Source organism: Papilio xuthus, unplaced genomic scaffold (genome assembly GCF_000836235.2).
Source record: "Papilio xuthus unplaced genomic scaffold, Pxut_1.1 DF825928.1, whole genome shotgun sequence".
Classification (NCBI taxonomy): domain Eukaryota; kingdom Metazoa; phylum Arthropoda; class Insecta; order Lepidoptera; family Papilionidae; genus Papilio; species Papilio xuthus.
In genome coordinates, this window is record NW_013532721.1 from 4020178 (window position 1) to 4031435 (window position 11258).

At 31.8% G+C, this 11258-nt stretch overlaps 3 protein-coding genes across 3 annotated transcripts; 1 reads left to right on the forward strand and 2 right to left on the reverse strand.

Annotated features, from left to right (window-relative positions):
- Positions 1 to 27: 27 nt before the first annotated feature.
- H2ax-l (histone H2AX-like protein) lies at positions 28 to 1185 on the reverse strand. The gene is made up of 3 exons (XM_013322615.1): positions 1002 to 1185; positions 564 to 774; positions 28 to 376 (listed from the first exon to the last, which is right to left on the reverse strand). The coding sequence occupies exons 1-3, from the start codon at positions 1021 to 1023 to the stop codon at positions 202 to 204; spliced, it is 408 nt and encodes a 135-aa protein (XP_013178069.1). The 5' UTR covers positions 1024 to 1185; the 3' UTR covers positions 28 to 201.
- A 2582-nt stretch (positions 1186 to 3767) lies between these two features.
- Or-29 (olfactory receptor 29) lies at positions 3768 to 8601 on the reverse strand. The gene is given in 9 exon segments (XM_013322146.1): positions 3768 to 3810; positions 3812 to 4491; positions 4819 to 5004; positions 5215 to 5325; positions 5625 to 5882; positions 7047 to 7127; positions 7349 to 7453; positions 7608 to 7704; positions 7808 to 8601. Coding segments are annotated over 9 exon segments (2355 nt in total).
- A 1210-nt stretch (positions 8602 to 9811) lies between these two features.
- On the forward strand, positions 9812 to 11219 carry LOC106125178 (THAP domain-containing protein 1). Its single transcript, XM_013322279.1, has 3 exons — positions 9812 to 10043; positions 10179 to 10359; positions 10614 to 11219. Exons 1-3 carry the CDS (start codon positions 9964 to 9966, stop codon positions 10869 to 10871), a joined length of 519 nt encoding a protein of 172 aa, XP_013177733.1. The 5' UTR covers positions 9812 to 9963; the 3' UTR covers positions 10872 to 11219.
- Positions 11220 to 11258: the final 39 nt, after the last annotated feature.

Genomic DNA, 11258 nt, shown 5'->3' on the forward strand with positions numbered 1-11258 from the left:
AACATATTTCAAAAAACTTCGTGGAATTGGCATTTAAAAATAATTTAAACAATACTTAAAATATCAAAGTAATATCAATTTAAATTCCGATCACATATAAACACATGTGATAAATAAGAATTACATGCCTTAAGAGATATAACACTTTTATCACATTGGTTGCTTTTATGGAATTAAAAGAAAACTGTAAATTACTTATTTTCAATACTCCTGTGAAGGGCCCGATGATGATTTTGATTTGTTAGCAGTTTTCTTCGGTAGCAACTGTTGATGGATACTTGGTAAGACTCCTCCTTGAGATATTGTGACTCCCTCCAACATTTTGTTTAACTCATCATCATTCTTCACTGCCAAGAGGATGTGACGCGGTAAAATTCTAGAAAACAATAATATGAAAATATTATAATCCACATTCATGGAACTCCTTTATGTTATATAATGTTAACAAAATGAATACTAGTTTGATTACTCTACTTACAGAACAAACTTTAGAATTGCTTGTCCTAGCAATAAGTGCAATTAATTTGTTTATTAGACTAGTTCTGTACTGTAAATAATTTTACCTTGATTTGCCATTATCACTTGCCGCTTTTCCAGCTAATTCCAATATTTCAGCTGCTAAATATTCCAATGCTGCTGATAAATAGACTGCCGACCCACACCCAATCCGTTTTGCATAATTTCCCTTACGAAGAATTCTGTGTATTCGTCCTACTGGAAAGTTAACACCAGCACGAGCGCTTCGTGATTTTGATTTAGCGCGCTTTTTGGCATCTAAGACAACAGAAATATTTATTGATAATTTAACTAATTCACCATAATTCTTGATTACATATTTAGTTTAAAAGGAGAATGCAACAATGCAATAATTTGTAAATTATGAAAAGAAACACAACACTCCAGTTTAGTTATAATTTAATTTGTTTATAATTGGAGAAAAAATACTAAAAAATACTAAAAATCGTTAAAAAGAATTTGCATTAGTACCACAATTTACTTACGTTCGGCACTACGACCAGACATTTTGATTCTGTTTCAATCAATTTTATATAGATATTGTTTAAAGTTTGTATATTTTCTACAATTAGTTCTTAAAAGCGTAAAAACAATGCGACGTAATTTTCTTGAAAATCGTTTGACTTTGATCTAACGTTAGCTTTGACTTTGACATCAAAAAGGGCGGGAACAGCAATCCAATTTTTTTTTTTTTTAAGTTAGAGTTACAAACTTTTTGCCACTCTGAAAGTAAACATTTTATAGGAGTGCACCTGGTTTATGCAAATTATAACTTGAAGTCATAAAAATGATACAATCTTGCAAAATTTACTAGAATCAACTAATAATAAATTGTACGTAAATTATAGTATCATGTTAGGGTTTATAATTAATTTTACAATTAATGAAATTTTCGTACTTTAAAATTTCTTTTCATCTGTCTTAATCAACTTTACTAGTTACATATTATGGTCACCGCATATGGTTCATTATTTCTTGGCAATAAAACAACAGAAACCAGTCTTGTAAATTACATGTAATTTTAAATACTGTAAACAAGAGATCCGATAATTAATTTTCATTTTATAGTACAATGTATGAAATTTAACAGACTGTCTAAATTTACAACTAACAGTTATAAAAGATTCGGTCTAACATCAACTTTTCCATATGAACAATTTAAACAGAAAAGTAATCAAGTTGTACAAACTAGATCTACTTAAATGTCTAAAACTAAAGTATTAAACGGCAAAGGAACATTAAACATAGCATAAAAGGCATCATAGCGAATACAAAACCGGTAAAATCTAAAACTTAAAAAATACTATTCATTAAAAAATACCATGAGTTTAAAAATAAAAGGATAACCTCAAAAAATATACACTATTTAAAATATAAATGCAATACTAACGGAATAATTGTTTAACAAATGTTGTAAATAACTTAAAAACTCTTATACATCAATAAAATAGTTCAGAATTGTTCCATTTTTATTCGAGGTTTGCTATTTAAAGTAGTCTATTACATATTCTTTTAATATGTGGCTCTAGCAAATATTTTTAATAAGAACAAAGATTGCACAAAGAGTATTAACATAAAGAAATATAAAAGACTCGGGTTTTATTCAACATTATAAAAATTTTATAACACTATCACTTTATAGGTTACATATATTAAGATAAAACTTTTTTCATGATTAGTTACAATATACATAGACAAGATCCACAATCTTTTTGTAAAAATGTTAAAAATTCAATAAATCATTTTCTTTGTTGAACGAGAAATATTATTCAGACCAATAAGATTCGTATGTTACATTATTTATGCATCATTTAAAAAGTAAAAATTTATACAGTTCATGCCTCTTTCCCTTCATAATTCTATCAAATCATGGACCATGGGACTGAATCTGGATTTCAAACATCCAATAAATGTCTGGCTTGTCTATGTTTATAAGAATAATAAAATTAAAATGAGTATGAGGTTTATAGCATCTCTCATGGCAGTGTTGAGACAATTTGCTGAGGTGACATCGGAGTAAAAATCTAAATTAAAAACGTTACAAACACGATTATTGAACAGTTGCTCATTCCAGTAATGTGGCTGCATTCTTTGTTATGTTTTAATACTCATTCATAGTAATAATAGTTTTGATTTTTAGTTAATAAATTATATTTTATTGACAGTAAAATTATGTTTAAAAAAGAAAAAAAAAACTGGAGACTACAATAAATAAAATAAATAGCACCTTTTTGTAGAATGCAGCCATTGTACACAAAGCTCTTAAAATACTAAACATTTTGTTACTAATTTAGAATTTTATATGAGCAATGAACATATCCGTTTTATATTTGAATTAAAATTGGCAACAATGAAAAATATAGCAATATACAAAAGTTATCAATACTACATTTTTCAACATATGCAAAAGAGAGGAGATCTGACCCGATATCAGGTCACAGACTCTCTATAAAACATTAGGAAAAAATACACAACCATATATAATATATTCATCCACACTACACACAAATTCATCAATTTATTTTGCATAAAAAACACACTTTAAATTTTAAACATCGTGAAATAAAACACAATTAGAGTGATGCCACACGGGAGTTACGCCAACAGAATTGCAACACAATAGTCCAGTATTTTGTTGCATCATTTATAGGTGTTTAATTTTCATATGTAAGACATACAGACAACTCCGTCACCGCAACCCACGTGTGGCATTGCTCTTAATATGTCTTTCGCAAAGTTACAATCGAAAAGTTTTAACATGATTAACTTGGTCAATATTAGTTTATCTCTCCATCATCATTACCACCCGTGAGACTTGTCACTACAATACCAACATTCAAAAATAATTCTATTGTTTTAACTATGTCCAGATTAATTTGACTAGTCGTAATTATTCACTCTTTTACATTACACATTGCTTCACATTGATCACTTAAACCCTAGAGGACTACACATCATCTTTAATATTTCATCAGAATTAAATAATTACAGGCCCAGTTACATGCTATGTTGGATTATTATACATTTTGGATGTTTCTTGAAGTTGTATTTTGCAGATTACAGAGATTTTGTTTTAAATTTAATTTAGCTAAATTTGACTAAATATTATTTACGTCATAAATAAGTTCCATTTCATACTAAGATGTCAGTCTCTACTAGGTTAAGTGTTCAATGTATTCATACAATTACTAACATAAGCAAATACATACCGATCTGAAAACGGCCATACAAAACTCGTAAAAGCTTTAAAATTATGAGCTAAATGAGCTGAGAGCACTTGTTTTATTATCACATATTATCAGTCGAATGCAGAACTAATTTCTGCATTGGGTCTAGTATTATTTTAGAATTGTTATCTTCATCCATCTTTTTACTTAAACATTCCCCTGCCACATTTGTTTCTTTGTCCAATTCTAAATCGCTGGCTTTATTGTCGAACACAGGAAAGAAATCGTAATGCTTTCCATTACTCACTTGTTTGTTGGCTTTATCCGTTTTTGAACACTTTTGCTTTTTTAAATCGTCAGTATGTTTTATTATATTACGTTTTGATTCATTCCAACCTTCAGTCTTCCCGAGACCTGGGTTCCAATCTTTTCTGAATGAGCTTGAAGGTTTAGTTGGCTCGGTAGTCGCAAACTTTTGTTGAATTTCATTGATTTGATTGTGGTTCTCTCTACTTGAAACTATTTGTCCGTAAACTGGTGTACAATATGTGGTATCAGAGTCAGTGTTGCCTGTTTTATTGTCTCTGTGTGATTGATTTTGATTTAGCTGACAGTTGTTCATTCCGGAGTCGAATTCTGACTTCTGTCCGGCGTTAAGCAAAATCTGTTTAGAGGATTTAACTGTGTTTTTCTTATCGTTTTGATGGTTTCTATTTGGTGATCCATTGTCATGCTGCCTATTATTTCTGGAATTTGATTTATCGTCTTCATTAATGTCATCACTGCCTATTCCGTCAATATCGTATACCTGGAATTTCATAATATTGTATCAGTTACCACTTAAAATGAAATGTAGTCTGTTTTACTCTTTTTAGCGGCACAATACCCTCTGCCAGCATCACTTTTTTTGAATTATGTTTTACTCGGCAACAGGTGATATATTCCAAGTTCTCAACACCTCTCGTAATTTGTGTTAACAACATAAGGTCAGTGAGATGGGATCTTTGTTGGTGGATGAATGCACACACTAGGGTTGGGCCCTATCCCACTCCCACATCTACACTGAAAATTGTATGATGTGTTTTGTATCATGCAAAAATTGTGGTCCGTCCTTAAATTAAATTAAATTTTATACCTTATACATAACATCTTGGTTCATTCCTTTCTCCCTTTCTCTTTTGTTCTGAACAGCGAGCCAAACATCTTTTAATTCTCCCGCAAGATCCCTGTCCCTCAATATCACAGGGTTCCTAGCAAGTATCAGTCCAGGATTCATAGCTTCCACAAAGTCGCAAAGAAGGCTGACCAAAGCTTCTCTGTCCTGTAATCATTAAGGTATGACATAAAATAAACTTTAAATGGAAATATAGGGAAAAGAAAAAAATTCCATTGATTTGATTGAGATTGTCCCTTAAAATATTGTTCTTGGTATTCAAATGCCACCCTGTGATTCATGGCTGTACCAGTCTATATTGTAGTGTAGTGTATATTTACTGCACAGTAAAATTTATACAAAAAAAATCATAATTACTGTAGGATTAGATGCATTCTTCCCATTAGCTTTCAAGATGTCTGGATTTACCATAACAGCAAACACAAGGAGCGGTGGTCTGTTGCTGTTAGGGCCACACCCTTGATGCACCTGTATCATATAAGTAAGATGTAAATGTTACTATATTATGATGTACTATTTATTTTCCTTAGAAGGTAACAGTTAAAAAAATTAACAGATTTGGTAAAATTTTACAAACAATGGTTTTGTCTCTACCAAATTCTAAAACTTTTCTCCCGAGTGCACTTATATTATTATTTTTTCTTTATAGATAAGGATTGTTTTTATATTAAATATTATAAATAGTTTTATTTACACCGTAAAGTGAGCTATGCACCGTAAATATTTCGCGTAATTTCTTTTAAGTTAATTACGAATATTTTACATACCTGCATACCACCATATAATGGTATAGGATCCGAATACTGTTTTGGATTCGCTATTTTCTGCCATCCCAAAACATTGATATATAACTTCTCCGAAGTGTCCCTTATTGAATCTTGTATACACATATGAGGTTGTGGAGGATTTTTGAATTGTCGAAATGCACGTGAACCTCGAACATACTGTATAGGTGCTGTTCTTTCTTGTGGGTTTTGATTTTCCATGTCAATATTAATAATAATTGCGATAAAAAAACTGAATTACTTAAGAAAACTGGCAAAAATGTTCATTAAAAATAATACCGATACGAAAACTCAAATGACATTTCTAACACCAACAGGCCTTCTCGATACAGACCTGTCATCCCAAGTTTATTGAACTTTCTACAGCTTACCGATCCGAACCATCACCAAATTAAAACACAAACGGAAACGATCACGCGATTTGTTTATCTAAGTTCGGGCTCGAGTTCCTACAGCTTCATAAGTCTGTTAATAAAAGCTTCAATGTATAGAATGAAGTAAAAATAAAGTATATCCGTTCCATCCATTAGAGAGGAACAATGTCAAACGAACGCAGACTTTTTTTTACTCTCGGACAACAGACTGAGTCTGAGGCAAAGTTGAACAATCTGATATTCCTATTAGAATTTAAGAATTTACATTAATTATTTCTTTCAAATGTTAAGTTTTTGATAGTATACTTGTTATACAAACTTTTTTATTGCATGTGTTTGCAGATATAAATTTTTTCTACAAAAAGAGGTATTTTTTTCCCATAAGTTATCTCAGTCTAACTGTAATAATCCACTGCCCTTAGAACACTTTCAACTTGAACTTACTAATGTCATTGCTTTTTTTATAGATCAAGTATATTTGGTGTTATACCGGTGAAACAAAAGAAGAAACCCATCATAAGACTGTCCACTCCACTTCCACAATAGTGAGTTTCATGTTACATTTAGAGAAGTGAGAGGCGAAAATCTTTATGATTATCAATATCCCCGTCATTGCCACATAGTCGATTTTTGAAATTTTTAGCTCCCCTATGTTCTCCAGGCTAGGCTCTAGACTATGTTTAAATAAGATATGTTTTGCTAAACAAAAGAAACAGGCGCTATGTAAATAAGAAACCTGTGAATTTTTGTTTCTACACTTTATTTTACTACAGACATCTACTTTTTCGGCCATTTTACTAGACTGCTTGGAGTAGTATTCGTATCTTTATTTTCTAAGCAATGTATAGTAACTATAAGCTCCCTTAAGGATCTGAAAAGAAAATAATTTAGTTTAAAGGATTACCTTTGGATAGTCCTATTTCTTAGATGAGTTTTAAGGATCAGGTTACTATACCGTCAGAAAGGTCGACAGCGTAAGGTTTGTAAAGGGCCCAGCTGTAAACGTGTGGACTCGGCTCAATTGACCAGCAAGGAGGATAACATTCTTCCGTTGTCGTGGGCCGGCCGTCCACCATTCACTTTCGTATGGACCCAACATAACATTGCCGCTCTAGAATAGGAAGGAAATTCTAAGAATTTAAACTTTGATTGCGGATTTAAACCATTTTAAAAAATCCTCTTTCATCTTTCTGCCATTTTCTTTTGCCGCATAAAAGTTTAGAGATGCAATTGTTAATTTAATTTAGCACAGTCTCAGTGAACGCTTGAGGATTTCCCTTTCGCTTTTTAGGCCAGTATTAAAGTTAAAAAGCGATATACATGTGTACTTACCTTTACGATGACGTCATTGCTGTGCCAGCAAAATAGAAAAAGCTGCATGATGCCGAATATCAAATATTCAGCCATAAGTACCTTCTGTGTTGTGTTCGTAGCACTCTAAGATAAAGAGTAGAGAAATATACACTAAAATTCATATCATTTGCTGTATATTTTGCGAAAGTGAGGCCAAACTAACCCGAGAGAAACCTTCTCAAGTAAAAATGTTATTAAAACTAAAAATATAAGTTGAAATGTTTAAGAATGTACGTACAGTTAGTTGGAAAGCGCTAAAACAAAGTACTGATGAGCACATTATCACGTAGAGGAACATTACGGGTGACAGTAAAGAGTTGAACAGCTTTGCGTTCCTGAAACAAATACTCTTTGGATTAGAAGTTAGGTGATAACCTTTGATTGACTTACGCATAGTGTGCAGAGAAGGAAAATTAGTTGATTTATATTTAATCTTACTTCATTAAAAGATCATGGATGCTGTGAAGTTCCTTCATAGTCGCTCCTACTTCTTCATTACTCACACCCAGACCATTGGTTCCAAAAATCTGCCTGCATCGCTCCCGGAGTAAATCAAGCTTCCCACCGAAATACACCATGATAACCATCACACTGGTATCGTAAGCTGCCATAATACCACCCCCATAAATACACATTAACGCATGGTACAGAATGGTGAACCAATAACCCGTTGAAGTATATTTATCATACGGTACCCATGAACTGAAGATGTGTGGAAAGGATTCCGTGCCGTTAGTCAAAGCGTCACGATATTTCGATGACGATAAATATTTCAATAGCGGAGTATTAGTCACAGTAATTACGGTCATACAAACCAGAAGCCAATAGAAATAAACGACTTTACGACAGTATTTTGTATATTTGGCGATAATTCTTTTTTTAATTGAATCTCTATTATCTCTCTCGTATTTATCAGCTTCGGTAATATAGTCAATGAGCTGTTTCCACTTACACTGCCAGAAGACGAAAGTGTTGGCTTTGACGACGCAAACGATACTCAACATTGATATTTTCAAGTTCGTTAGCACTAGATCCAAGTTAGACCTGATGACAAATAACTCCAAGTATTGTGTGAACACGAAAAAAGTGACAAAAGAATGCAAGAAAATGTACAAGACTTTTCCTATTTTATTATCAGGTAGGATCAGACCCATTTTCCTTAACATCCAATAATTCGGACCAAAAAGAGGTTTTTTTGGATCTTCCAAGCTTTCTAGAAACTTTGCTATCATTTTGTTAATATAGGATGTTTAATAGAGAGTTTAAAAATGAGCGAGGACATATTTTGTTGGTTATTTATATAGCCTCCTTATTTGGCGAAATATCGACTAATAGCTACACGAATATCTGTTTAATTATGAATGAAATACTAAATGTTTCCTTAATTTTTAAATTTTCTCATATATATTCTAGAGCGATATACCATAGGGTTGTCTAGATATTTTACTATGCTGCCATAAATAAGCCAAAACCAGGCAAATTAGTTTTTATTATGACTACGATAATTAAAGAACGAGTTCCGAAGTAAGGCGACAAGAACATGGTCAATATATGAAAATTTGCGATAAGCATATTTATTAAGTAAAAATAAAAAATAAAAGCATATTTTTTAGGTTACACCAAATGAGACGCTACCCTTTAACTTGCAACTAATCCAAGTTATGATAATTGATAATTGTTAGCCACAGTGTGTTTAAGTTATGCGAGGAGATGAATTGAGCACTACTTATTGAAATAGTGTGATTAAAAAAATTAACGTACAGATCAAATAATATTTAAGGGACATCACTAAATGCGACAGGCGTTTCTCTTAAAATGGTATTGCATGATATTTGAAACCAATAATTTAGATATGTCGAAACGGGCTACGGGCGGCGAAATATGGGCGTGGTATTCGAGTCGAAGAGGTGTCTCGAAATAAAAAAGTAATGAAGTTGTCGATCATAGTATTGTCGAGGACAAATGATATGTAATTATTTTTTTGGTATAATAATATTCATTTTGAACGCATAGGACACATATCATTTTAGTGTTTTATGATTACAAAGGGTTAGCATACATACCTTGTATGCCTTATCCCGCTCCAATGCTGACCGTCAGGGGCGAATAAGGTCGAAGATACTTTGAAAGCGAAGGATTTAATTTCCCAATAAATAGTGAGCATTACTTTTATTCAAAGGTACTTCTTTAGAATAATCGAGTAGACTTATTACAAACTTTTGTAACCAATGTTAAGTACTGCTCTAAATACGTTATTCAAAAGATTTTCTATTTTATATCCACCATCAGCGAGATCATTTTTAGAAGATGTCCAAACATTTACATGTTATGTTTTTATAGCAGGTTCCGGCAGGTTAAGGCGCGACCCCATCTACAATGGCGAAACCACAACAATCTATACCACGGAACTTTCCAATCAATACAAAGAAACGTCAAAATACTTAAAAATATATAGTGTCATGTTCTGTATCTGTGTTTTAGCTTTTAGTGTTTTAATTTCAAAATAAATGAAATAAAAGAATGAAAGTATTTGATTTCACAAAATTATTAATGCTTATTAAAAAAAAATAAACAGTTAAATAAATTCTGTGGAAATGGTGAGCTGTGTCGTTGTTAGGTGCAGAAATTGTTCGGGGAAAATATCAAAAAATAAGGACGGAATTACATTTCACAGGTAAAGATGTTTAACAATATTCTTATTTATTATGTTTTGTACTGATTCCTTATGTAATATACACAAGTAACGTTTCAATCATTGAATTTTTATAATTGAAATGTTAAGTAATTAGTAAAAATTTAATTTCTATAGATTTCCGCGGGATAAAGTGAGAAAAAAAAAATGGGAAATTGCTGTCAATCGCGAACTAGGCTGGAGGTCGTCTGCATCAAGTACAGTATGCTCTGAACATTTTGACGCCAAAGATTTTTACTTGACAGAGAGTGGATTACGGAAACTTTCACAAGATGCCATACCTTCTATTAATATATCAGTAAGTTCGAACATAAATTTACAAAAAGGAACATAAAGATTATACAAACTGCACTTTCACCCTGCTGTGCATTCATTTGAGTAGAGATACTCTCACAGCTAACCAAAAGTCTCCATAAAGTTTGAATGTTGTAACATAAATTATTTTCCGAAGTATGGTTAACGTGATAAATGATGATAATCTCAATAAGACAGTCACTCTTTTGTTCTTAAATTGCATATTAATTGTTCAAACAAATTACATCTTAATTTTAGGCATGTCAAGACTATGAACCTACTATATCCGACTCTGACACAGTGGTGATAAACCCAAATGATTCAGAGGAAGTTGTACAACTGAAATGTAAAGTCCGTAGGCTGGAAGAGCTCGCTGAAATGCGGAAAAGAAAGTTGAATCTCATGTGGCAGGGGAAAAAGAGACTCAGAAAGAAATTTGCACAAATGAAATATCTTTTAAAACATATGATTAGATATGATCAATATAAAGAAGAACAGAGTAATTCACAGACTTGAGAAAATGACAATTTAACTCTATGACAAAGAGCAGGGGGTGGCAACATATGGTTATTTAGTATTGCTATAAAAAAAAGATATCTCTGACTCCCTATAAACCTTAGTGCTAATTTTGAGTCACTGCGCCTTGTAGTAAAGAAAAGGTTGCCAATTCCTGGCATATGAAGTTGCAGACTTAACATTGTCTACTTGTAAATACTTAAAATTAAAAAAAAATGTATCCTGTTTTTTTAATTGTTATTGCTTATACTTAATAAATGTTAAGTAGTCATTATATACTAAGACATTCTTAAATAATATTTATTGGTTTACCTCTATTTAACTTTGGTGTTGCAAACTTAAAAAAAATGTGTGTCATAATTATTATAATATATTTAATTGTTAATT

Bases quoted from the DNA above. Each gene is read 5' to 3' on its own strand.
- H2ax-l (XM_013322615.1), bottom strand. From the start codon at position 1,023: ATGTCTGGTCGTAGTGCCGAAC. The intron at 775-1,001 runs GTAAGTAAATTG...CTGTTGTCTTAG, and splicing joins GTCTGGTCGTAGTGCCGAAC to ATGCCAAAAAGCGCGCTAAA. The intron at 377-563 runs GTAAAATTATTT...ATTGTTTTCTAG, and splicing joins AGTGATAATGGCAAATCAAG to AATTTTACCGCGTCACATCC.
- LOC106125178 (XM_013322279.1), top strand. From the start codon at position 9,964: ATGGTGAGCTGTGTCGTTGTTAGGTGCAGAAATTGTTCGGGGAAAATA. The intron at 10,044-10,178 runs GTAAAGATGTTT...TAATTTCTATAG, and splicing joins GACGGAATTACATTTCACAG to ATTTCCGCGGGATAAAGTGA. The intron at 10,360-10,613 runs GTAAGTTCGAAC...TCTTAATTTTAG, and splicing joins TACCTTCTATTAATATATCA to GCATGTCAAGACTATGAACC.